Source organism: Labrus mixtus, chromosome 7 (genome assembly GCF_963584025.1).
Source record: "Labrus mixtus chromosome 7, fLabMix1.1, whole genome shotgun sequence".
Lineage (NCBI taxonomy): Eukaryota > Metazoa > Chordata > Actinopteri > Labriformes > Labridae > Labrus > Labrus mixtus.
Window position 1 is genome coordinate 17,708,884 of NC_083618.1, and position 25,382 is coordinate 17,734,265.

The 25,382-nt window shown below is 40.7% G+C and overlaps 1 protein-coding gene across 2 annotated transcripts in view; it reads left to right on the forward strand.

Moving 5' to 3' along the window:
* The window catches only part of slc12a5a (solute carrier family 12 member 5a), a 106,948-nt gene that overhangs the window by 58,196 nt on the left and 23,370 nt on the right, over window positions 1-25,382 (forward strand). For both annotated transcript variants that reach the window (XM_061043357.1, XM_061043358.1), the window contains exon 4: window positions 15,916-16,062. In XM_061043357.1, coding sequence (XP_060899340.1) covers window positions 15,916-16,062 — 147 coding nt within the window. The remainder of the gene's footprint in view (window positions 1-15,915; window positions 16,063-25,382) is intronic.

The window sequence follows — 25,382 nt, forward strand, 5'->3', positions numbered from 1 at the left end:
TGTAGCAGCAACACAGACCACTTTCTTGAAGCATCAGGATGTAAAGCTGGGTCAAAATTATATTATCCATATTACTATTGAAAATCAATGAAAACTGCAGCTTATTATCTGACAAGTGTGCTGCAGTAAACACAAATACGGTAATGATTTTCTTGGAGGGGGTCATTGTGCCTAATAATTCCAATATTGCATTTGAATGCTGCTGAGGTGTTCATCATCTCTTTATAGCACTTTAATATCATTAAAATTTGCTTAAAGGTTGTGTGCTGTTATCAGAAATACATACTGCAGAGTTTCCATGCTGCTGCAGTACCCAGTGTGACACAGCCAAGATTTATGGCTACAATAAAAAATAATAATGTTAGAATGATGTCTGCAGAAAAAAAGGGGTTTTAGTATGAAAAATGATCCCTTCTAAAACACATCAACTGCATCAGTGTGACGCAGTGTGCAGAGACAAATCACTTTCCTGTGGATTAACACCAGACGACTTGTTCACCTGAAGAACAGTTGTTGAGCTTGTTGCTAAGGCTCGGTCATTAATGTTACTAAATATAGCCTCATACCTTCTGTCAGATTACATCATGAATCCCTACATGCAGAGTTTTTGATTGTTTTGTTAACGCGCTCACTGGGGAGAAAGAGACACTCCACCAGTTTTCGAGCGTGTCAGTCATTCTCTCTTGATATTATAAATCCCCCGTTCGTGTTACTGGATGGCATCTTAAATGCCACTTACTAATGAGTTCCTTCCACATCATCTTCCCCTGGTATTTTTTTTTTTTTTTACTGCTGGGTGTTGAGATGCCAGCCGGAAGGAGTTTATTTTTCAAGCTCCTTTTTTTTCTCGCTCTTCTCAGTACTTGATCGACAGACAGGCAGCTACATTATTAATCCTGTGGGGAGATGGAGGTTTTTAGCAGAAAGGCGAGATGTGACATTGCAAAAGCTGAAATGAGAAGAGACGCCGATAATGGCGATGATAATACAAGTAATGAAAGAAGTCCTCCTAAATGAGTGTGACAGACGGCCCGGGAAATGGACTGATTCTCATCTTACATATAACACGCACTTTGAAAACACTCACGGCTGAGACTATTTGAGGTAAAACACAGAAACAATAAGCTAGAGGACATGGTCAAACATTAAGATTCATGGGTACCTAGAGGGTCATTTTTTTAAGCCTTAGGTCTTATCCCAAGCTGCCATTTTTGACAACTTAAGAGTGATAATAGGCTGCAAATACAGCACGACCTAGAGCCTGAAGTTTAGTTGTTTTTCTACACTGAACTATGGATGGACATGCAACATGCATTTCAACTAAAATCTCTCAACAACTATTGGATTGATTGCCATCAGTTTTTCTGCCCTCACAGAATAAAGCACTCTCACAGTGGGGTGGGGATCCTGAGACTAGTCATCCAGCAGGGAGACATTTGTAATTTTTGTCAAATGTTTTGACAATTTATTGATGGATTACAATGAATTGAGCTTCAGACATTCAGGCCGTTTTGTGCCGTGTCTTTAGTGAGCTCTTTCTCTTTCTCTTTAGTGCCATCATTAAATTCATTTTATTATGTCCAACACCACTTTGTAGTAAAGCTAATGACATTTCCATCAGCCCCAGCTGTTCCTTCTGTACAGGGCTAATTATCCAATGCTGAAATACCAACACTTCAAACCATGGTGAACCTGGTAAACAAACAACAAACTTTCAGCCTCTTGTCATTTTTAAATTTTAGCACTTATCACATTAACATTAGCATTAAGCTCAGGATTAAAAGCCTCACAGTATTGCTGTCATGGCTTAAGACTCTTATCCGTGCTAAAAACTAAACTAATCTATCTCAATGACTAAAGACCAAACAACACTTGCAGAAGAAGCCCCGTCAGCTGCATTTGACGTGATGTGATGAAATCCTCTGGATGACAACAGTTTGACATGAATCCATTCAAGCGTGAAACATGCTGTTAAAGCACAGTAAAAAAGTCATTATCATCAAAGGTCATTTCACTGAAAGGAGCCAAAAACATTATCAAACAACGTTGTTTTCCACTGTTATAGTTGTATATAGCCATCTTGTGGTTGTATTTCTGTCTTATTTGCACAGGTTGTCGGATAATTGTGTCCAGCCAAGTCCGATCCAAATTACTTTTGAAAACATAGACAGCAGGGAGGCCGGTTTAGCTCAGCCGGTAGAGCAGGCACCCCATTAAAAGAGACAAAGTCTTCACAGCATCAGCTCCAGGTTCCACCACTGTCATTTATTCTTGGAACCACTTTCTACTAAGGAAATAGTCCTAATGAAACAGTAGATGGTGAAATCTGCGGAGACCTTTAGACAGACCTGGAGCTACTTTCTATCCTGATTGAACAAATGTGCAGGAGTTGGCTAAACAAAGTCCTCATGGAAGTTTTTCACTGGTCTGAAATGTCTTTGTGGGATATTTTCCCCCATTATCCAAGTCCTCCCAGCTGTGAGGTGCATTCGCCTGGCTCTCCTCGGCTTGGCTAACCCTGGGAGCAGGTCTAATCTCCCCCCCGTCACCCAGACCCCTTCAATACTTTAATTAGTCTGCACGCTACACCAGGCTGCTGCTTCTCCAATCAGCAGCCCATTCCACAGGCAATCTCTCCATCGCCATGAGAGGCTTTTCATTAGGGCAGCCTGTGGCGTTTTAAAGCTCACACAGCAACCTCTCTCTCTCTTTCTCTCTCTCCCCCCCCTCTCCCTATTGCCTTCCCTCTCCATTTCTCGCTCCACTCCCTCTCTCCCTTCCTCGCTCTCCATCGCCTTCATCATCATCGGCCCCTCGAGTGAGCAAGCAATTGAGCTGTGAGAGAGGTAGTGCGAGGCAGCAGGCTTTCTTTGTCGCAGTGTGAAAGCCAAGATTAGAGATTTGGCTGGCGTGTGACACGAGGGAGCAGTCTGGAGGTCGCGCAGGTTAAGATGGAACCCAGTCACTGCTAATCTGCCTGCGATTTTCTCGTCCCTGACATTTGAAATGCATCGTAACAAGTTTATTTGCAGAGCACCATTCAAACAGAGGGCACTTCAAGTGTTTTACATAATAAGACAGAGAAATTAGAGCAACATTTAAAGCTCCTTAAGCAGGTATCAGCTGTGGATTTAATGACTGCATCAGAAGTAGCATTTTAAGAACCCATGGGGAATTATCACCTGACAGCAGGTTCCCTCTGGTCATTTGAGCATTTTAACATCTCTCGGCCCTTTGATTTATTATTTTTTTTGTTAGGAACTTTACTGTTTTTCTTAACTGTTAATCCTTTGACCAAAATGTAACTTGATGTATGGAGGGTAATCCAAGCGGGTTGACCCATGGCTCCTTCCTACACGTCATTCCTCACTCAACAATTTCCGACTCTATCCATTGTCCTCTTTAATAAAAGCATTAAACCCCCTAAAATCGAGTCTTGGACTTTACTGTTGACTCAAAGATGGACGCATTGTAGCTGTTGAGTTACATAAACTCCACATCTTCCCCTGTATCTAGATTAATCAAATTTTAAGGAGGAGGTAGAATGTCAATACTGCGTCCACCATCACAAGGCTTCATAAAGCCTCTTCAGAAACCAATGGATACGTCACTGAGACTGCGTCCATGTTTTCTACAGTCAAATTGTTGAGACCGCAACAAAGCTAAAATCAATATTGTAGGAATATTCATCAGGTGGCCAGAAATATGATTCCAAACAAATGTTTATGTTGTCAGCACAACACGTTGCTTATTAGTCAGTATATAAACTTTATTTATTTAATAGTATGTCAGTGCTGCTATCACTGCCAGTGGTGACTCTAGAGTCTGTTGGGGCCCTAGGCAAAAATCATCATTCAGCAGAGAGAGTGCTCCCTTAGGGGGGTTTCCCATTGCAAAATGTGCACATTTTCTAACGCTGCTTGGGGCCTCCTACTGGTCTGGGGCCCCAAGCAGTTGCCTGCCTTGCCTGTTGACAAGCAGCGCCTCTGAACACTGCCCCCCCCCCCCCCCCCCCCCCCCCCCACATTGCCTAAAAAACAATAAATGCAAGTTAAGAAACAGCAAAAAGGAAATTTCAAATAAAGCAAGAATCAAATACACAAAAATGATCTAAACTACATCCAATTGCTGTTACAGTGACACAAGAGGTTGCCATGAAAATGATGAATTTAAGTGCTTTTGTCAAGAGTAAGCATATCAGTCTCAACTAAAAAGGGGATTTTTTTTTCATTAGCTCACAAAGTGATCATGCTGACACGTTTCCAAAAGTTCCGTCTATTAGTGTGCAGCGCAGTCACTTTACTGTGTTTGGTTCCCGAGATCTAAAGGACCTGCCAGGTTTATATTCTTAAAGATCAGAGATTTATTTTTGCTGTGGGTCTTACAGATTTGTAAAGTGAGCAGCCCTTTTCAAATCTGTTATGTAACTAAACTGAAGCCACTGTGGAAGATTAAGAAACAGGAGTTATGAGTTCTGCTCTCCTGTTTCTTATCCTGGCAGCAGTGTCCTCGTTATAGAGCTGAGGTTTAATGATCTATGTAGAAAGTGAAGAAAGAAAAGGGATGTTTGCAGCAGTGCACCCTGAAAAAGATCAAGTCCAAATTAGCTTCCCAAAGTCTTATGTTGGCATTGAACCTCAAAAGTCTGCGTTATATCCTCTAGCTATGCTCTGTTTATCCAACACAAAAAGGCATAGAGTTTTCTGCTCTATAATACCGACAAAATCAAACACATTACAAACCGTAAGCCTCTTTACTTATATTGGAGTCATTTTCTAGATGGATGCACTTAAAGGGAGTTACATACCCTTACTGTGCCTCCTCTTTACAGCATAATGTTCCCTCACATAAATACAGTTTCTCTCCCAGGTGTTTTATGATCCCTGTTCTTAGCTCTGACCTTCCCTCACCCCTAACTCTCTCATTAGACCGTCATCAGATCTGCACTGTCATAAGCAGCCTTGTGGAGGATGCACCCTGATTATGTCATTTCATGTTATATATTACAGCAGGGTGCCCATGAGTCTACAACAGAGCTGAGCAGGGATTACAAAGCGCACATACTGTTTATTTAGCTGTAGACACGAGGCTTACAAAACGAGCAGGTTTCTGTTCAACATTGTAGTACTTTGATAATTGTTTATGAGTTGATAATTTTTCTGATTATTCCTTCAATTTATTGGGTGAGAATTGTCACAATTGAAGTCCAAAAACCAAAGACGTTCAGTCGTATATGAAAGAAGCAGTTCATTCAAGACCTTTTTGCCGTTTATGCAAAAATCAAACAAAAGAAAACATCACAGAAGTTGTTCTGTAATTATAAAAATATTGCTTAATTTTATCCTTAAGTTTATGGACATACAATTAAATGGCTTCCACACCAATTAAAGATCAGTTATTACTGAAAAAACATATATTTGTGTGTCTTTGATTCATCGTTTAATAATAATAATAATGATTAGTGTTTTCAAGCATAATTTGCATCACATTTCAAAGGTTAATTACATAAATTAAAAAGAAGTATAAAAGCATTATTTATTGAGATCCTGAGTCTTTTCTTATAATAATACTTGTAAGTTTAGTTGGTTTTGCAACAGACTGATTCTAATGATGCCTCTTTATGAATGACAAAGGCAAACAAGACTATCAGGGGCGTGATGGATTATTTCTATATGGTTATTTTTAATGCCTTTAACTGATGCTGCAGGGTAACCAATGAAGATTTTTTTTATTATTATTATTGTTAACCAATTCACATTTAAATAAAAAGCCAGGTGAGTCTTTATGTTAGAAAACACTACACTAGCAAAGAGATGCGAGATACAACTTTGTCCACAGGGGGCGCCAAAATCGACACAAACCAAAAGTTCCTCTCAGGAGCTTTAAAATAATTTGTTTCATGGTTGACTAAATGACCTTATGAGCTTTTTTGTTTCATGATGTTACATTTCTAGAAGGTTAAACAGAGTTTTGCTTAAATGAGGCTGATTCTTTGTGCAGATTACATTTTCAGCTCACCTGTCCTGCTCACCAGGTTACTGCTGACCTGATTTTTGGTTCACACACGCACACACACACACACACACACACACACACACACACACACACACACACACACACACATTACTGACCGCTGACTGACTGGTTGATCCACAGCCGGTCAGGGAGGCCGATGTGGACCAGCCTCTCCTCTCGCTGTCTGTTTAATAATTCAGCACACCTGAGCAGAAACACATTTGCCCGATCAGCTCCTGTTTGGCCAGCAGAGCGTGGCGATGCCGTTACAAGCTCCCAGTCTGCCTCCCTTGCTGTCATTAACCTCCCCCTCCTCCTCCTCCTCCCCCGCTCTGCTACATACCTCCTCTCTGTCTTCACTCTAATGAAACCAAAAGTGTGGATTCGCTCCTCTCTTCAATCTATTTTCTTATCTCTCCCATAAAACATTCTCTTTTTCTCACCTCTCAATTCCTACCTTGACCTACCAAGTCCTTCTTTCCTCCTCTCCTCTCCTCTCCTCTCCTCTCCTTCTTTTTTCCTTTCTCCATTCCTCTTATTTCTTGTTTTCTCTTTTTTTCTTTCCACTCGTTCCTCAACTTTCCTCTTCCTCCCTTTCTTCCTCACATCTACTGTTTATTTCCCTCCATCCTCTTTTCTGTTTCCTCCTGTCTTCTCATTGATATCTTTCCTTTACTTTACTCTCCTCTTCAGTCTCCTCACCTCCTTCATTGGCATCTTCTCTCCCTTCATCCTTGTCCTCTCTTGTTCTTTTATCTTCTATTTCCCATCCTCCTTCTTTCTTTTCCTTTACTTATTCTTCTTCCTTTGTGATTTATGCCTTATTTCCCTTCCTCTGTATTTTCCCTCCCAGCTCCTCCCCTCCCTCCTCCTGAACTCCTGAAGGAAAGAGCTTGTTGACATTAAAAAGTCTCTTTTCCAGGAGTGTCCTGTTCAACGCAGCAGCACAGTACAAAGTTTACAACAATCAATGAGCAGTCATACAAACAATCACAAGTCAAATTACATGACTACAATACATTACAGTGTTTCCCCTACCATTATATTAGGGGGGCGGCCCGCCCTTTTTGTGCCTTTATTGTAGAAATAGGATAGTGGATAGAGTCAGAAATCAGGGAAAGAAGAAAATCTGCAGCCAGATGTGTCCGCCACTGATCATTAAAAATCCTCCTTCAAAGCATCAAAAGAGACCAACACATTAAGTTTCACATCTTTTCACATACAGGGAGTAAAAAACGGGAACGCATTTTTCCCATGATTCAACAATAATGAAATCCAACAAAGATGTGTGGCATTAATGGCATAACCAAACATAAAACATGTATTGATAAAGTATTGGTGGAATTTTAATGATCTATATCTCGTGATGTATTTTGCTACTGTGTGCTCCTGCAGTAACCCTTTTATATTACAAGCTGCTGCCCTATAAAGACGGCCTCAGTCTGATGAGTAATAAAACACATTTGACTGCAGGTCCAGGAGGTTTTGGATGCTTTAGATTCTGGTTCCTGCTGGCGGTCATAAAGAATTCCTGTAAGAAGTGATTTAAAACTTGACTCTGGTTCTGCGAGCATGAGCAGGTTGGCAGGGTGTCCCAGAGCCGGAGGGCTGGATGATTCCTCTCCTCTCTCCTGCAGCTCCTTTCAGATGTATAGTCCCCCCCCCCCTGCTCTCCCTCTTTCATTTTCTGTCCCCTGCAGCTAACTGAGGATATGAGGTACACCTTCCCTTTTGAAATCCTCTGTCCAAACTCTAAAGTCGAGAGGAGAGAAAGTGCTTCCATTGCTAGCCTCAGGAGACGTCCATAAAAGGGTCAAAATAAGACTGTTGGGATGAAGATAGGAAAGGAACAATAAATTATGACTTAACCAATACATGCTTAATAATTATTTCTATGAAGTTACAGTTTACAGAGTAGATTTGCATGGACAATATTAGTCATGATTAAGTGTTTTCTACTAAACTATACAACTAAATATGGTTGTGATTTCTGGTCTGCCCTCTTGGATGGATAAGGTTAGGGTAAGTTTGGTGCAAAGGTAGGGAATAATTAATGTAGCTTTGGGGCATTGGATCGGCCAAAGCACAACTGACACTATTGAAGGAGACTGGACTCTGTATCTCATCATGGTTCAGAACTTTAACAGATGCACTCAAGTCTCTCTGTTGGTTTGTTTTGATCATTAACAGATTCTTCCCTTACCTTAATGGCACCTTGTTTAACATGCAAGAAAACTTTGGATTGCAGGACTTTAGAAGACAATGACTATGACTAACATGTGATCATTTGTGAGTTCCCTAGTAATGCAGGATAATAAATAACACATCTATAATTTTTCTCTAAAAACCATGGTGCCATATGTTTGATGTACACATGTAATGCAGATGTATAAATCCACCCTAACCCAAACAATATCTTGATTATTTTGAATACACCATAACTATATTATTTTCTAAACTCCGACTTCACTGTAGCCCCAGTATTGAGATCTTTAAGAAACCAATAATTACAGAAGGAAACATTGTACAGGCCATGAACAAATTAATTAATTCTGGGGTTAAGCAGAGTAATCTTAACATCAACATTATCATCTTTCTAATGCTTTGGTAACAGTCATATGCTCTGTTGAGCCACAGCCTCAGAAAGGTTGTACAGTATTAAAACATAATCACATGACATTTGCTTCTATGAGAAGGCAGTGTTTAGAGATTCAAGAGATTGCTTGGATTATTTTAAGTAGATATAGATAATTTGTGGTAAAAGTATTCAATTAAGACTCAGTGCAGTCAGCTGTCCCGACTGCGTTAGCTGAATTCTGCTGCTGCTACAGCTGAGTAGCCTTCATGTACCAGAATGCATTGCATACAAGCAGCCTCACCTTTCCACAGCTGCTTTTCTGAAGCCGTTTTCTTGGCTTGAATGAGTGGAGCCCTCCAAAACAACGTCTATTGTAACATAGTCAATGTATGCAGAGTCAATAATCCTCTGCATACTTATTTAAATTGTCTTCTTTTTTTAGCTGTGAGACATATTAGCTATTTACCAACACAAGTTAAGGAGGTACAAATAAATCCAAGCTCAAATAGCAAATAAAGTAGCAACATCAAGGGACGGTGCTGGTAAGGCAGGACAAAACAATTTGCAGCTGTGCTCAGCTCCTCCCCAGAGACACATTACATACACACCTGCAGGCCTTTTTTAACACTTTGAACTTAGCCCAGGTAGATAAAAATAAGGTTGAAAATTGGACAAACATTCCCTTTAATGCATTGACATTTTGTTTGGATGTTGCTCCAGTGGGCTTCAGAGCTCAGTGCCTCCTGTGAGTAAAGTGCTCCTGATGGATGCAGAGAGAGAGGTCCAGCCTGGTGAGAGGCTTGTGGTAAGTGGTAGGGCAGCAGGAGGCCGGGGAATCTGAAGTAGCTGCCACGGCAGATGTATTGAAAGGTCCTGTTGTGCGTCTAACACACCTGAGCCATCCATTCGGCGGCCTGTCGGCACTTCTCAGGGGGTCGGGGGAGCAGCTGTTCCTTCCTAGTTCAGTGGTGCCTTGCCGGCTTACCTGTGGCTCTGCAGCAGTCAGTGGTGCCTCTGCTCGCGGTGGCTCGCTCTCTGGGGAAATCTTCCCTCTGCTGGCTCCCAGTGCATTAAACACACACGCACTCCATTTGTGTGTGTGTTGGTTTGTGCGTGTCTTTCAGAGCAGACGCTGGTCAGGGCTGCAATCCCCCGTCCTCAAATGAACAAATGAAACACCAATTGAATGAAAATAGAAATGCGGCAACGTCCAATAAACGTCCGACCCTTTTCCCAGGCAGGGTCATTGATTCAATGCATACACAAGCGCTTCATCTGCTTCAAGATATTTCTCCATATAAAGTCATTAGAGCTCCATTAGTCCAGCAGATTATCTGTTTTAGAGGCTGTTCACCAAACCCACAGAGGTGTATAGTATCCCTCTAAGATTTGTTCTGATACCTATACCAGTATCAGTACTGGCATTTGAAACCACCTAAACAGGGTATCAGTTATGGTGAGTAGTCAATGCACCAAACCCATCAGCCTCCAAGAAGTTAATACTTTTCATCAATCAATCAGACTTTATTTGTATCCAGACATTATTTGTGTCCAGAAGAAAAAGTAGAATAGAATATAAACCAAACTTCAATACCAGATACAAGAAATTAGATTTAATTATTATAATTCTATCAAGACTAAAAGTGCAGGTCATGAGTTTGTTCTGGGTTTGAGTTTAATTATAACTATATAATTATGATTGTGTCAAACAACAACAGTGCAGCGTTGGCAGAGAGTAACTGATTGCAGAGTAACTGATCAGTGAGGTCAGTGAGAGGTCGCCTGCATGGATCAAAACTGATTTATCAGCATCGGCATCCTGAAGGAAAGGAGAATTTGGAACATTACGATTTCAGTCTATTTCGGCCCTGATCTCAGCCCTCTCAGGATCTTTATCTGCATCTGGACATTCTTATGTAACGAGCAGCGTTTCTTGCAGACGGCATGTTTCACAGACCACCTATTGTTGCATCCGGATTATAATTTATCACTCAGCTGTGAGCTGCTGCAGATACTCGTGTAGTGTGTGGACATAGGAGGTGTGATGATTGTGTGGGAGAGTAGAGGCGGGGAAATGACATTTAGCAGTCTGGAGAGGGTTATTTCACAATTACTCTGACAATTTGTTTTTATTCTCCTGTGGACTGTTGTAGACCACAAACACCTTTTTAGCGATTCAAAATAATATGTACACATGCACCTTTTGAGGAAGATTAGCATAATCTGTAATCATGATTTTCAGTCTGTCTACGATTTTTAACCTGCCTTCTTCTAAGTCTGCAAATCTGTAAGGAAATCATCAGAGGACAAAAATAACTGACTTTATTTCTTACACTCCTCTCTTTGAGCGTTTCTGACAAACTCTTCTGCTGAGATGTTATCTTATGTGGACCCTGCAGTGTAAGCTCAGTGCGCTTTTTGAGTTTAAAAAGCCTTTTCTTTACTTCTTTCTTATCTGTTTTTGATAAAAATCAACAGTCGAGGAAGTTGGTATCTTGATTGCAACTATTTCTCAGACAACTCTTTTTCTGTTTTGCTCGTTTGAAGCGAAACACCACAAAGGATCCTGCTGATAAAAGAGGCTCTAAAATATGTGTTCATTTTTTCAGTAAGTCATTGCAGTTTTAGAAATCCTTTTTAATTAGCGTCGCTCACCTTGAAAGGACTTTAAGAACGCGTTCCCCCCACGTGTTCTGTCTGCTTTTGTACACTACATCCTGTTCATGATTACAGGTTCTTTAATGACTTACTTAATATTACAAACTGACCTCAGAGCCGTTTGTGCAGCTGCAGCAGTTTAGAGTCCAACGGCAAAGTGCTGATGTTAGGCATACCTTTCTACCTGCAGCACCGGACTGTTGATGCATATTCACACCAAATCCCTGAAGGAGATGTCAGTGGAAACTGAGTGTTTTTAATTACAGCTTTTGCTACTGGGTGTTCTGGGAGTCATGGAGAGAGATGGATTTATAGGGGGAAAGATGGATGATTATGTTTGGACAGATCTTAGAAGAGCTGAGGAGCAATAAGACTAACCGTGAAGCCTTTTTTAATCAGTATGATTTGTTATTATTTCAAATAAACTGTCTTAAAGTTCATTTATCTAAACATGGCTCATTGAGATTCTCTTGAAAAATACACACTTCATTTTGAACACAGCGTAGTTAAAAACAGACACGCACTGCTCTATTAAAGTGCTTCTTATTTTCTCATCAAACGTTTATTTAACAAGGAACATTCGAATGGAAATACCAAATCTCTTTTACGAGTCCTGACCAAGACAGCAGCATGAAAACAATTTCACATAAAGAACGAACAACAGGACTATTACAAGCAAAAAAAAATCATCGAACTATAAATCAACATCCTTAATCCTGTTTTTACAATCTTCCATTAAAAGAAAATACTCTTGTTTAACGTGCTTAGAAAGAAATAAGGCAGCAAAAGCACAAATGCATGTTGCAACTTTGATTTTCAAAATAAAATGAGAGGAAGTGCAACCTGACGGTGATGACATTTGTCGAGCAGCCTAAACTGCCACATCACATTGTGATATCTGGGAGCAAGATGATTCCACTAAATGCAAACATTTCTTTGCTGATTCAAATGTGGTTTGTAATTTAAAAGCCTTGTCAGTGTCTCAGCATGCATTAGGAAAAAAAACTTTATTAAGACCCCTGACAAGCAGACGATGAAAAATCCTCTCAGCCATCCACTGAAGGGCTGTGAGTCACAATCTGATTAGCATAGCAAACTGTGCACATCATTATCATATAGAGGGGGAGGTGACAGAGACGGACGACGTTTGTTCTCTGCTGTTGAAACCTTTGGAGGCCTGCGATGTGTTTCTTTGATTAAAACCCAATGAGGCTGAAGGTGGAGAGGTTTCCTGCTGTGAGGATTAAGGTGTAGAAGAGGCAAGGTTGTGGCTGACATATCAGCTCTGCAGAGGAGACACACACACACACATGCACACACACACGACACACACATTGTCAAGGGGTAAATTTAAAACTGTCACTGAACTATTTGACATAAACATTTCACAAGGCACCTTTAAGTCCCAAGGTACAGCATTTAAAGCATTCGGCTATTTCATCTTCTTGTCCTATAGTAATAGTCTGAGAAGGTAGAAGTCAATAACCATGTCCCAATGGTATAATGGTGAACAGTGCAGATAGATGATAGAGTGTGATGTCAGAAGTAGGACTAGAAAACGTACAGATAGTTAGAATCAGGATAAAAGATTGTGAATGGGGGAGCCGGTAGCATAGTGGTTAGTGCGCATGCCCCCTGCACTGCGGCTATAGCCCCCCGAGTGGGTGGCCCAGGGTTCAAATCCGACCTGTGGCGCATGTCCCACATGTCAGCACATTCCCTGCTCTCTCTCTCTCTGATTTCCGACTCTATGTCTACTGTCCTATCTATACAATAAAGGATCAAAAAGCCCCAAAATAAATCTTAAAAAGTCATGTTGAATTTTGTTCCGGCATGTTGCCTGATATTTCGTTTTTGGTGTCACAAGCTCTCTCACAGACATCGAGTTGCCTGCTTGTCATGCTGTAATATTGAGTATCACATTGTGTTAATGTCACTCAACGATGTGACACAACGTGTGCTGCGTTATGTGTGCCTGTAACACATGATATGATTTGATAAGATATAATATGATGCGTTATGATACGATACGATGTAACGTGATTGTATAATACGTTGTGATTTGATATGATTTGACGTGTTCATAAGCCGTTCGAGGGTTTCCAAAGTGATAAGCTCGCTAATTACAGTTCCTTGTGTGAGCTCTTGCTCTGTTGTTTATCTAAAGGAAATTAGAAGGTAATTATATTTGCGGGACCTGTTTGGACTTGCTCTGTCTCCGTTCCGTCTCTCCTGCCTGGGCTCTCTCCTCTCCTCTCTGCAAACAGTTCATTATAAATGCTGGAGAGCAAACCTCTCCAAACAAATCACAAATTGTAGCTTCACAAACAACATTATTCATTTGATGTCAGCCACTTGTCAGGATGATTTGATTAAAAGGCTGCTTTATGAATTCAGCATCTGCTGTCACTTCCGAGTGCTGGGTTTTTTTTTCTCTCATCTCATGTCCATCCACTGCAAATGTAATAAGTTTTACTGAATACATTTATTAAGAGCCTTTTTAGTGATGCATTTTAAAACAGTAGATAAATTAAAAATACCACCGCCTCGCCAATATGCTACCTTGAGGTCGAGGTCTAAGGATGATTGAGTTTATAAAATCTGACAGTGAAGTATTGGCCAGCTGTCTTTTATACAGAATGTACGCAGGACAGAAAACAAAGAAGACTTTCATTCTTCTTTTGAAAATAGTCACTTTTTCTGAATGACCTGAAACATACTCTGGCATTTCTGCCCTGTAGATTTGACAGATTGAATAACTCTCAACATGCTTTAATCAGCAGATATAAAAACCAAGCTTCTGTATAAGTCCAGAGGTAATGGACAATAAAGTTTTATTTTGAAATTTATGGACACGTTGTTGGTATTGTGAGGTCTAATAAAAACCTTGAATGCATTTACTTCCTTATAAAACACATTTGCCATTTAAAAAAAATATATTTCTAAACTTTCATTTCATTTCCATACTCACATTCAATGAAAATACATCTATAAAGATAATCAGTATATAGTGAGCAAGGAGACATTACGTTTATATCACGGGACCAGAGACACAGTGGTGCCATCTTTAATAATTCATACTGTGAACAAAGCAAAGTGTATAGCTTTGATATGAAGGCAAAAACTATCCTGTTGCTTCCTTCGCCATTTCCACTTCATCCTTACATCTCACTTGTTTTAATGTGTCCATGCTGGATATCACAATAAATACCCTTCACTTGCTAAGTTGTCCTTGAGCTGGGAATGACTATTTCTCAATTATGTAGCGGGTCAGCTTGTGTCCTTGAGGTTGAGTATTGTACATGCCATTACGTTGGTGCACACACACGCACACACACACACACACACACACACGCACACACACATTTACTGTACACAAACATATAGGTGCATAAAAACACAGACACACACTTGAACAACATAGTCAAAACTGTCAAGGAAAAGAAAACTCCTCTTAATCAATCTGAAATGAGACAAAATGTGTCACTGATTGCCTTCAGTAGAACGGCCTTGACACTGATTCTTGTGCTGTGTGAGGACGTGAAAGGCAGCTCTCGCTTATCCAATGATCCACATCAGGGACAGCACTGCTGCCAAACCAACCCCAACAAATCCATTAGAACAAAAATAGAAGGAGCCTGTAAAGAAATTAAAAACATATCAGACTGATCCCCTGCCTGCATTACTGATCTGAACATTTTCTGGACTGAAAGTAGTTCAGTAGATTCAAAAATCAACAAAAGATTCCCTCAAAGCACCAAGATGGAACCTTTATGACTTTTTTTGGGTCATTTTTGCCCTTATTGGATAGGACAGCTAGAGATAGACAGGAAATGCTGGGACAAGAGACTGTGGGATGCAGCAAAGGGTCAAGGTTGGATTCTAACCCATTGCCTCTGTGACTAGAACCATAGCCTCTGTACACGGCATAACTGCTTGGCTATCCTGTGCCCTGCCTTTTTGACTTTAAAATGCTTAAATAACTTAACAATGTTGCAGTTTAATGTGCATGCTAAGCTGCAAAAGACATAATAAATAAGAAGTCAACAGTGAAACTATTTAAAATATGTGTTTGCCAAATAATTCAAATAAATCAAAGCATTGCTGCGGTAACAGCGCCTATTATAACCCAAAGCGCCGTATTACAATAACAAATTGAGCCTTTGAAAGTTACAATCTGTGAAGTCCTACAAGTTTTGCCTTCATGGCAGTCTGACCATCTGCAGTCTGTTCTCTCTGACCCAAAGAGACAAAAGACAATTTATTAAGAAAATGAGCACGCTGTGGTTCCCAGCATGCACGGCTGCTGGGTTGACTTTTATTGATTCACACAGATGCTTAAAGTGAGCAGGAGTCATTCTGTTTCTGCACATTATGGCAAACATTTTGATTTAATCTCACTTGGGTGTCCGGGCAAAATGCATTTCATTGACTGTGCAATGTACTTTTGAATGCGTAAGACAAATAAAATAAACAGAATTTAATTTTGATTCAATCGAAATTGTAAGAAGGAAAAAAACAAATCTATGTCACAAAACCCTAACCCTAACCCTCTACCACCTGGATAAGGCAAAAGAAAGCTACAATCAGGAACTGAACCCTAACCTTTTAGTCCCTGATTTCTCACCAAGATTTACGTTTCCTCTTCTCTCCTCCTCCCCCAGGCCCCCCAGCTCGGCACCCTGATGGGTGTGTACCTGCCGTGCATCCAGAACATCTTCGGCGTCATCCTCTTCCTCAGGATGACCTGGCTGGTGGGGATCGGAGGTGTCATTGGGACCTTCGTCATCGTCACCATGTGCTGTACCACAGTGAGTGTGCTACCTTGCTACGTGTATGCTAGCCCTCTGTTTGCAGCAGGTTGACCTGGTGCAACCTGAAATCAGACGTGCACGCATTTTTAAAAGTGTCATTGAAGAATGACCTTAAAGCGGGGAGCAGCTTTACAGGTAATGAGCTGTGCAGCAGTAAAAGGTAGCAGCTGTTCACTATTATAATGTTCTCTGAGGACAGTGAGGATAAAGGATCTGTGGAGCTTCTGAGATTATTGTGTGTGTGGGGGGGGTGGGGGGGTATTTATAAAATTAATTTCAGAAAAACTTTAGTTTAGCATATACACAGGGGTAATTTTCAAAATGTATTTGTGGCTGATAGAGGTCATAGTTGGGATGATCTCCGGTCGTGGACTTTGATTAATTAATTATTTCATTCACTCCTTTAATTTAATCTCAAACCTTTTCATCTGTATATTTTAATCAATAATGGTTCATCATGCATCATAAGATACATAAATATAGCAACAAATCACATACACAATCTGTCTTTCGACGGTCAGTGTCTCTTCTTCACCACATTAACTGTGGAGTTAAGACGACCCTCACTTGAAGCTGAAACCATTCTGATCACTTTGTCCTGACACTTCAGTTTCACAGTCCTACAAACCACTGTGTCAAAAAATGGTCCTCCAGTGCATCCAAATGCAGACTCAAAGTAATTTTAGTCTGGTTGTGCTCAATTCTGTCCCTGCGGTTCTATGATTGACTGTGTTCACTGCCTCAAGTCCTTTCATAACCACGAGGAGCCAACATCTTCAAATATTGGACATTACCATACCATGTACTTTAATCTAAAGAAATGTGAGGGTGTCTGGGTGCTGTAGTTCCATCAAATACTTTAAACAGGAGTGAATTGTGTATTTGTTCAGTTCTATATTCATCTGCAGGTAAGGATATGCAGCTACAGGATGGTATATGTGCAATCAAATCAGGATCAACTTCAGAGTCTGTTTTTATGTTAATTAAGGAACATGTCACTTACTGCAACACTGTTACTCCGTTCTTTTAAATGTAGGTGATTGTTGGAGGGGAATGAGCTCAATTAAAGAGACAGTTTTAGGAGCATCCATTCGTATTGAAATGTCTTTGTTGATTTTGTTTTAAAATGCTTTCAAATGTCTTTCAAATGCACGGGTAATTTGCTAAAACATGCAATCTATACGTTATAGGAATCACCCATTAGCTAATGCACAACTTGACTCCAGCATTGGTCACGATTCTCAGAAGTTTCCCAAAGAATAAACCAAAGTCGAGCTGTTGTTGTTGCTTCAATTCTCAACAAAGATTATTTATTACAGTCCGACAAGTGGCCAGCATGTGATTATCAAACACATACTGCCTTTGAGAAATAATGACTATTTTTACTCTAATGGTAATATTGACCCTGCTGCAAACCCTAATATAGCCTTGTTAAGGTAACTCTTCAAGAGAGGAAGTTTGACTTTAATCTATTTTAAATCCATTTGATTACTCTGACCACTGGTGAGGAGTGATGTTGCTGCAACTACAGCGCCGTGACATTAGCAACGAAGGCTATCTTCCAAAAAACACAAGGTTCAACTCTGAACTAGCTTAAAAGATGTCGCTGCTCTGTCATCAGTCTGTCTTTCAGTTTTATTCTAACAACACATTTCTGTTCAGTTAAGAGAACGAAATAGGTGATGACACTTCCCTTCTTCCTATAAATATCGTTGCTACAGATCTGTCATATGTCAGCGTGACTCTGGTGTGGGACTGACGGCCCGCTGTGGCCTTGAGACTCGTATTACAAAAGACCGCATCCCACAGGAACTGCTCAGCTGCTGTCAGCGATCTGAGTGGCTGTTACAAGATGATTGTGTTTGACTTGTTTGATGCATTTGATTGTCAGGAAACATATAATCTGCTTCCAAACACCTTATCTATTCAGGAGTTATTATTAGGTATGCTTATGTAATAGTGCAGGACAGTTTAGCTCACACTGTGCGGTCTAGCAGCCTGTCAGGGTTGTGTTTCTGTTCTCTGGTTCGCAGTGTGCATTGTATCAGGGCTGTATGTTGGCATGTCTGTGTGTTTGTGCAGCCTAGATTCTCCTCTAGCACTGAGGGTATTTATAGAACAACCCCCTCAAATCCCAACCATGGCAAAGTTGCCTGTACAGACACACAGGCAATATGCTTCCCAATCATGTTTCTGTGTGACAGCGTGGAGAGGGCTCTAAAGAGAGGGAAAGAAGTGTGTTTTGTATTGATTCTTTTACCCTTTTGAAAACAGCAACATGCATTTTGCAGAGAAATATGTTCATGATTACCTCTGAAATATAGTTATTTATTTTGTACTGTAAATAGTTATGCGAATCATATTGTGCATCAAAAATTTTGGATGTACCTTAATATTATACGGTGTGATATTTTGACCTCTTTTCTCATATGTCATGGTGTTAAAAACACATACTACTTTGTTATAGTTGGTTTATTTTATTTTTTCAAAAGAGATTCCATTTAAGCATCAACATATATATGGATCTCAGTTTTGTACAAAAAAAGTGCAGTGTAATAAAAAAAACAAAAGAAAAAAGCCTGGAAGATAAAAGCTGGTTCAGACTCAGTTTGACAGGAAGCCATGCAAGCAAACACACACACACACGCACACATAAACACACACACACAGAGCATGTTAAATGTTGTACGATTGCACACACACAAAAATCTCTTTGCATGTCACACACTGGTGAATATTTAATCTTTTAAAAATACATTTATGTTCCTCTCTTCTCCTTCAGCTCATTTTTTCTCACCATTTCTTTTTTTTTAGACACATACACACACACACCACAGCACACACACACACACACACACACACACACACACACACACACACACACACTTGTATTTCTTATCAGTCCCTGCGTGCTCATCGCAGAGCCCCGGGGTGATAAGCCTGAGCGTGAACGGTGTGGGAGAAACCCCCACCTCTCTCCTCCTGAGCTCCTTACATAACACATAACCACCCTGCCCTCCAGGGGGTTACCAGATACACACCGCAGGAGTGTGTGTGTGTGTGTGTGTGTGTGTGTGTGTGTGTGTGTGTGTGTGTGTGTGTGTGTGTGTGTGTGTGTGTGTGTGTGTGTGTGTGTGTGTGTGTGTGTGTGTGTGTGTGTGTGTGTGTGTGTGTGTGTGTGTGTACAAACATGCATGCAGTGATCCCTTACCTTAGTGAAATCCACAGGACATGAAGTGCTGTAAAGCCAGATAATATACAGCAAGACCCCCTCATATGTTTTATTCACGTGAAGGCATGATGGGATATCACTGACAGAGCGCTTTTCATTGGACACTCAATCACAGCAACGCACACATCTGTAGCCGTCGAGGACGTACGCCGTTATTCTTCCATCACGCGGCATTTTGACAGAACATTAACGAGCCGCTGCACATTCTTGGAATCATTTTAACACGAGAACAGAGCCTCCGTGTGACACATTATACCATTAACCATAAGATTGTACACACAACCGTGTCGAAAAAGCCGAATACGAGTGCAGACGGCGTTCTCCGAGCAGATATATTCAACCATGCGGTGCTTGTGTGTATTTTTAGCCCCGATAACGAATGCAGGCTTGTCACCAAGATAAAATGAGATTTAATATTCTAGATGGAAAGTCATCTGTTGTTTGGCCTTCCTCATTACTTCCAGGTCTTGAATCCAAATGCTGCGAGGCGAAGAGTGCTCTGCCCTCTGTCGTTACTCATTTAAATGCTAAAGATGCTTTTCTCCCCTCATCCCTTTTCATTTTTCACTCTCATCTCTTTCGCTTCTTCCTCAATTTCTCCCAGCCTTTTTTTTTCATTTTACTGTCTCATTTTTTCCTCTTTCTTCTCCTCCTCTGTTTTGTTGCCTCTGCCTCTCTTTCCCCTTTCTTTCTCTTTTCACCTCTATCGTCTGATTTGTGTCCTTTTTTTTTACCATCTCTCCTTCTCTAAAGAGCAGCTGCATCTCGTCCTCTGGAGCTCAGTTTTTCACCTTGATGTCTGTCTAAAAAGTAAAAATCACCTCCTTCTCCTTCATCTGACACTTTTGCCTTCCACAGTATACCATCCGCTGGGATTTCAAGCGATAAACAGCACACTGAAAATAGACTTCCACCTCACCATTGTATGAGAATTGATGAAGTTGTACTTGAGAAAATATTTGTGTAATGAAGCATGCTAATGAAGCGCGCTCTCAGGGCATCGCAAAACGCCATTCCTGTCAAAACCAATTTCTGCTCAGCAGCGAGGTCGATGAAAGGCCACATCAGAGTTTCTCTGTAGCTTTCGAAAGAAACAGACCTAAAGTGTCCTTTATATTCAGCGTTGTGTGTAACAGCAAGCAGACCTTTCTTAAAAGTTCAAATTAGCTTCTTCATCGCACCAAACAATTCCTGGAGCTGAGAAATAATTAAAGATGGCTTAGCAATTATTAAAGCACTGCTAGCATTCACAATAACAGGAAAATGGGACCAGGTATTTCAAGATGCTGCTGTTGTTTCTCATATTTATAGACAGATAGCAAGGCAGCATTATGATGTTTTCTACTTGCACGCTAGGAGGCCACAGGGCATATGGCTGCATGTGAGTTTGAAGGTACAGGCACAGACTCCAACATTCATAGAGCAATATAATGTTTGCATACCACAGAACAAACTATATTCTCATCATGCAAACTCTAAATCTTTCACAGTTTTAGGTTACCTGCAGGAAACTGGGACAATAAAACAGGCCACAGGCTCTGGGTCAGTGGGAAAAAGACACTACACATACTGCATCCACTACAGCAGAATACTAGAGCCTCCGGTACTACGCCATCCAACAGGTTTGATCAGACATGAGGTCCACAGGTGAACTAACAAGGCTTTTCAGCCATCAATCATCTTGCCAGGGAGGAAAATGCAAGAACAAAAAGTAAGAGTTCATTTTATTTGAGATATCTGCTCCAGAGAGTACATCAAGTTCATTTACATTTGCAGCAAATCAAAGTGTGACCTTCTGAGATCCGTGCAAACTTTGCAAACCTGCCGGAGAGATCCTCCGTGTTTGTGACAGCCGCTGATTGATAACGCTTCATAATTTCCCTGACTGCAGTGACTTCAGGGGAGTCAGAACAGATAAAGTAGGACACTGCTCAAAGAATAGGCAAAGGGGAACAATATGATTTCATCTGATCTAATGGTGGCACGGCACTTGGGGCACTCCAGTCAAAACAAAATGACAGACAGTCCATCAGGACCAGACCAGAGGATCGAAGAGAAATTAGCTGTTTCACCGGAGAGAACAGAGTGGGTTTGAAAGGTCACAGATGCCACTGCATCCTGTCTGGAGCTTGTCATGCTACAGACGAAAAAATGTCTTCTAGACTTTGTTAACTTAAAAAAGACGATAAATCTAGAAACAAGATAAGTTCAATTAAACTAAATGAGAGCTATACATTTCCCATACCGCTCAGGCCGACTGACTTTAAGTTTCTGTTGCAACTCTGGTTAATTTTCTCTCAATGTTTACAAATGTAATGTAAGTCTTTTTTGTTAAAGGTCCAATATGTAAGATATCTCCTGAATTAAATCATAGACCTAACTATATCTATCTATTTTATGTCACCCCACATGGCCGATTGTTTTTCCAGGCAGACAGCAAACCAACAGGTGTTGCAACAAAGAAAATCGGCAAGCAAACTGGTTCAGATATAACTGATTCTAGCCGACCTAAAAAGCCTCCTAATTTGTTTTCAATGTTTTGGATTTGGACTGCAGTACTAATTTTAAACACTAGGAGTCAGAGTTTCATATTGGTCCTTTAAAAAAATGTGGCCTTTATTTCAATCCAGCTATACCTGATATGTGTAGCTAAAGTACGAGTGTTGTTAGCATACTTTTTCGGGCGCCAAGTACCCTTGATGGCTAAATAAATCCAAATGTGCTAAAGTGTGAAATGTCATTATTGTCACCAGAAGATTCTTACAGCAGTTCATGTAAAGCATGAAGCAGCTGTGGTAAGGCTTATGAGCAGGATGTTAAGAGAAATTTACGGGGGGAAAACGATCTCGATCTTTAAGTGATATCTTAAGAAACCATGCAAATGAATGTCATTTTATTCTTAAGAGGAAGAGCTACATTAGCCTACTACTCTAGGGGGTTGCCAGTCAGCCAGGCACACTCACAGAAGAGGAAGGACACATTGTTAAAAGAAACCAAGCTCCAAACTCTCACGCAACCTCAGTTTAGCTGGTTGATCGATTACCTTGTGAATAATTTAATTAATTTTCTGGAGAAAATGTGTCTGTTAGGGTATCAAGATGACTTCTTCATACTGAACTGTTATTTTACCATATCATTCCTTTAATAAATGTTAATCCAGAGCCTTGTTATTCCTCTCCTGTTCACTCTTTCAGCCCTCTCTCACTGTTCCTGTAATTCTTCATATAAATCCTCTGATGCCTGTCCTGTACAGTTGTGCGGTGATTCAGTGACTCAGTATGCGACGGAGTACCTCTGCGTGGCTGCTGCCCACATCAGATAAAACACTTAAACAATTACTGTCTTATCTGCTGTGGTGGGAGAAGAGCTTGTGGCCTCATTATGACCAGATTAGAGAGAGGAGCCGAGTCCCACTCATTCTTCACTGCTGATCGTCAGTTCACTGGCCCTCAGGTGCCAATAACCACATTAGAGTCTTCACAGAGACGGACGTAATGATAGTCGAACATAACCGGCTGGGACTCACTAGACATTCTTCCATTACACCATCCTCGTTTTATTTGCTTTTCTTGCTGCTCTGAGGAACCTCAGTAGAAATAATGTTTATCACTTGACTCTTTTTTGTGATTTAATTTTCAGGAGAGGCAGTTAAAGGAAAAAATATTCTTACACACTATATGAAAACTGTTAATCATTTAATTAGTCGTGTAGCTATTGTTGTATTCCTATGGTGCATCACTCTCAAGACAAAGCAATATGCATTAAGGATCTAAAAATAATGAAGCCATTAAACCATTGGATTCAATGTAGAGCCAAACCATAATGCATTTCTGATCATGATACAAAAATCTATATTTTAGACTTTATAATCTGCCAACGATTTGTCTGCAGATATGTCAAGTGTGATTAATGTATCAAGTGCTTTGTCTTTATTTATTTATCTTGTGTTTATTTACTACATCTTTTCACCTTTTTCAGCAGCTTAAAGTATCATAGTGGTAAAGGGGCTAAGCAGGCTTGTCCAGATCTCCCTCTCATATCAGCTCTTTCTGTGGGATCCAGATGTGGTCCCAAACCAGATGAGATATAAACTCTCTCGAGCGTGTTCTGGGTCTACCCTGAGGTCTCCTACCAGATGGATGAGCCAGAGAAAATCCTCCAAAGCAAGGCCCCCGGGAGACCTCCTGATTAGATCCCTGAACTACCACATTATTAACCAATTACCCACATAAGCTTAATATGAATGTTAACCTGTCACTGAGATCAAGATTAATGCAAAACAACTGTTAACAACATTCACAATACAACAAAAATGTGTTCAAAAAATGGTGCCAAGAAATCACCCAAAACATGGGACATCATGGAATATTAGATGGCTATTTTTCCTTAGATAACACACGTTAGCATTATCAAGGTAGATTTTATTTTTTATTACAACGTTTGTCTTTTGTATCACAAGATAAAAATAATTATGCCCTGGAAAAACCAATCCCACACTAAAAGCATGCGGAAGAAATTCTAAATGTGAATGCGTTAACAAAATGGATTAAAGCAACATCAATAACAGCCATTTAAAAATCCTGGGGCGGCTGTGGCTCAGTGGTAGAGTTGGACATCTCTTAACTGGAAGGTCGGGGGTTCAGTCCCCAGCTCCTGCAGTCACATCGAAGTGTCCTCCTGCAAGACACTGAACCCCAGAATTGCTGCGTCAGTGGCGGGTGAATGTGTATGAATGGATTAGTAATACTGATGGATGCTGATGGACACTTTACATAGCAGCCTCTTCCATCAGTGTGTGAATGTGGTGTGAACGGGGAAGGTGTGACCTGCGATGTAAAAAAACTTTCAGTAGTCAAATGACTAGAAAAGTACTCCACAAGCTCCAGGCCATTTACCAAAACATTACATTTTTAATATTAAAACAGTGAATAAACAAGAAAACTAGCAAGTGATTGCAAAAGAAAAGTGAGCAAATGATGTCATTACAGCTGTGAGGTTGTGTTGTTACAGAGAGTAGAAGCTGCTTTAGAGGATGGCACAACATTTTGACCAGCCTGTCAGGTTTCTCTTTCTGTCTCTGTCCGTCTCTCTTTCATGTGCAGAAAATCTCAAAAAGACTCTCAGAAATTCAACAATAGCCTTTGAAAGAAAGATGAAATCATAATGCTGTCTTTATACTGTCTGTCACACACACACTCGCTCTCTGTATTCCTCACGTCTTCCTTTTTGTATTTCTCTGGCCCGCTCTTCCGCTCACTGGCTGTATCTCTCCCTCTGCAGGGCAGTGAAGGCTGCATGTTTGTGTTGCAGGCTAACACTGATCTCCACTCTAGCATGCCCTCACATTTCTCCTAGTGTTTTTCTCCCGCTGCATACCGCTGTTACATCACAGTTGTCATTGGCTGTCTGGATGTGCTCTGACAGCTGTTGACAGCCCCGGTGGCATTATTATTTATCTAATCAACAACCAGTCAGCTGCAGCATCCAGCGTTGCTGTAAATTGATGTTGTCCTCACGTTAACTCAGTCACAGCTTGTTTCGATTTGATGTACCTTGGGCCTGATGCTGTTATGATGGACATCACTTAAAGGGAATCAAATAGGAGAGTAAACTTTTAAAAAGTTGCTGCCTGACAGAAAAGTTTTACAGAATGGCGGCTGTTTTTAAGTTAGGGCTTCATTGTTAAGGCATTAATATGTGAATGTGATCATGTGCATTAATCCCTCAGCAGGATGTTTGATGTCAAACATGCCATGCTACAACTTTAATGCTGCTTAATATCAAAGGAACACGTGCAGAGTTTTAATCACAGTACATTTGTAATCTGCAAGAAAAGTCGGTCAGTATGTTATGACATCAATGAGCAGCACTTTGGTGCCCCGGTAGCCTAGTGGTAAGCGCGCTCGCCCCATGTACGGAGGCTGTAGTCCTCCAAGCAGACGGCCCGGGTTCAAATCTGACCTGTCGCTCCTTCCCTACATGTCATTCCCCACACTCTCTCTATCCCCAATTTCTGACTCTATCCACTGTCCCGTCTCTACAATAAAGGCATGACAAGTTCCAAACATAAACCTTAAATAAAAAG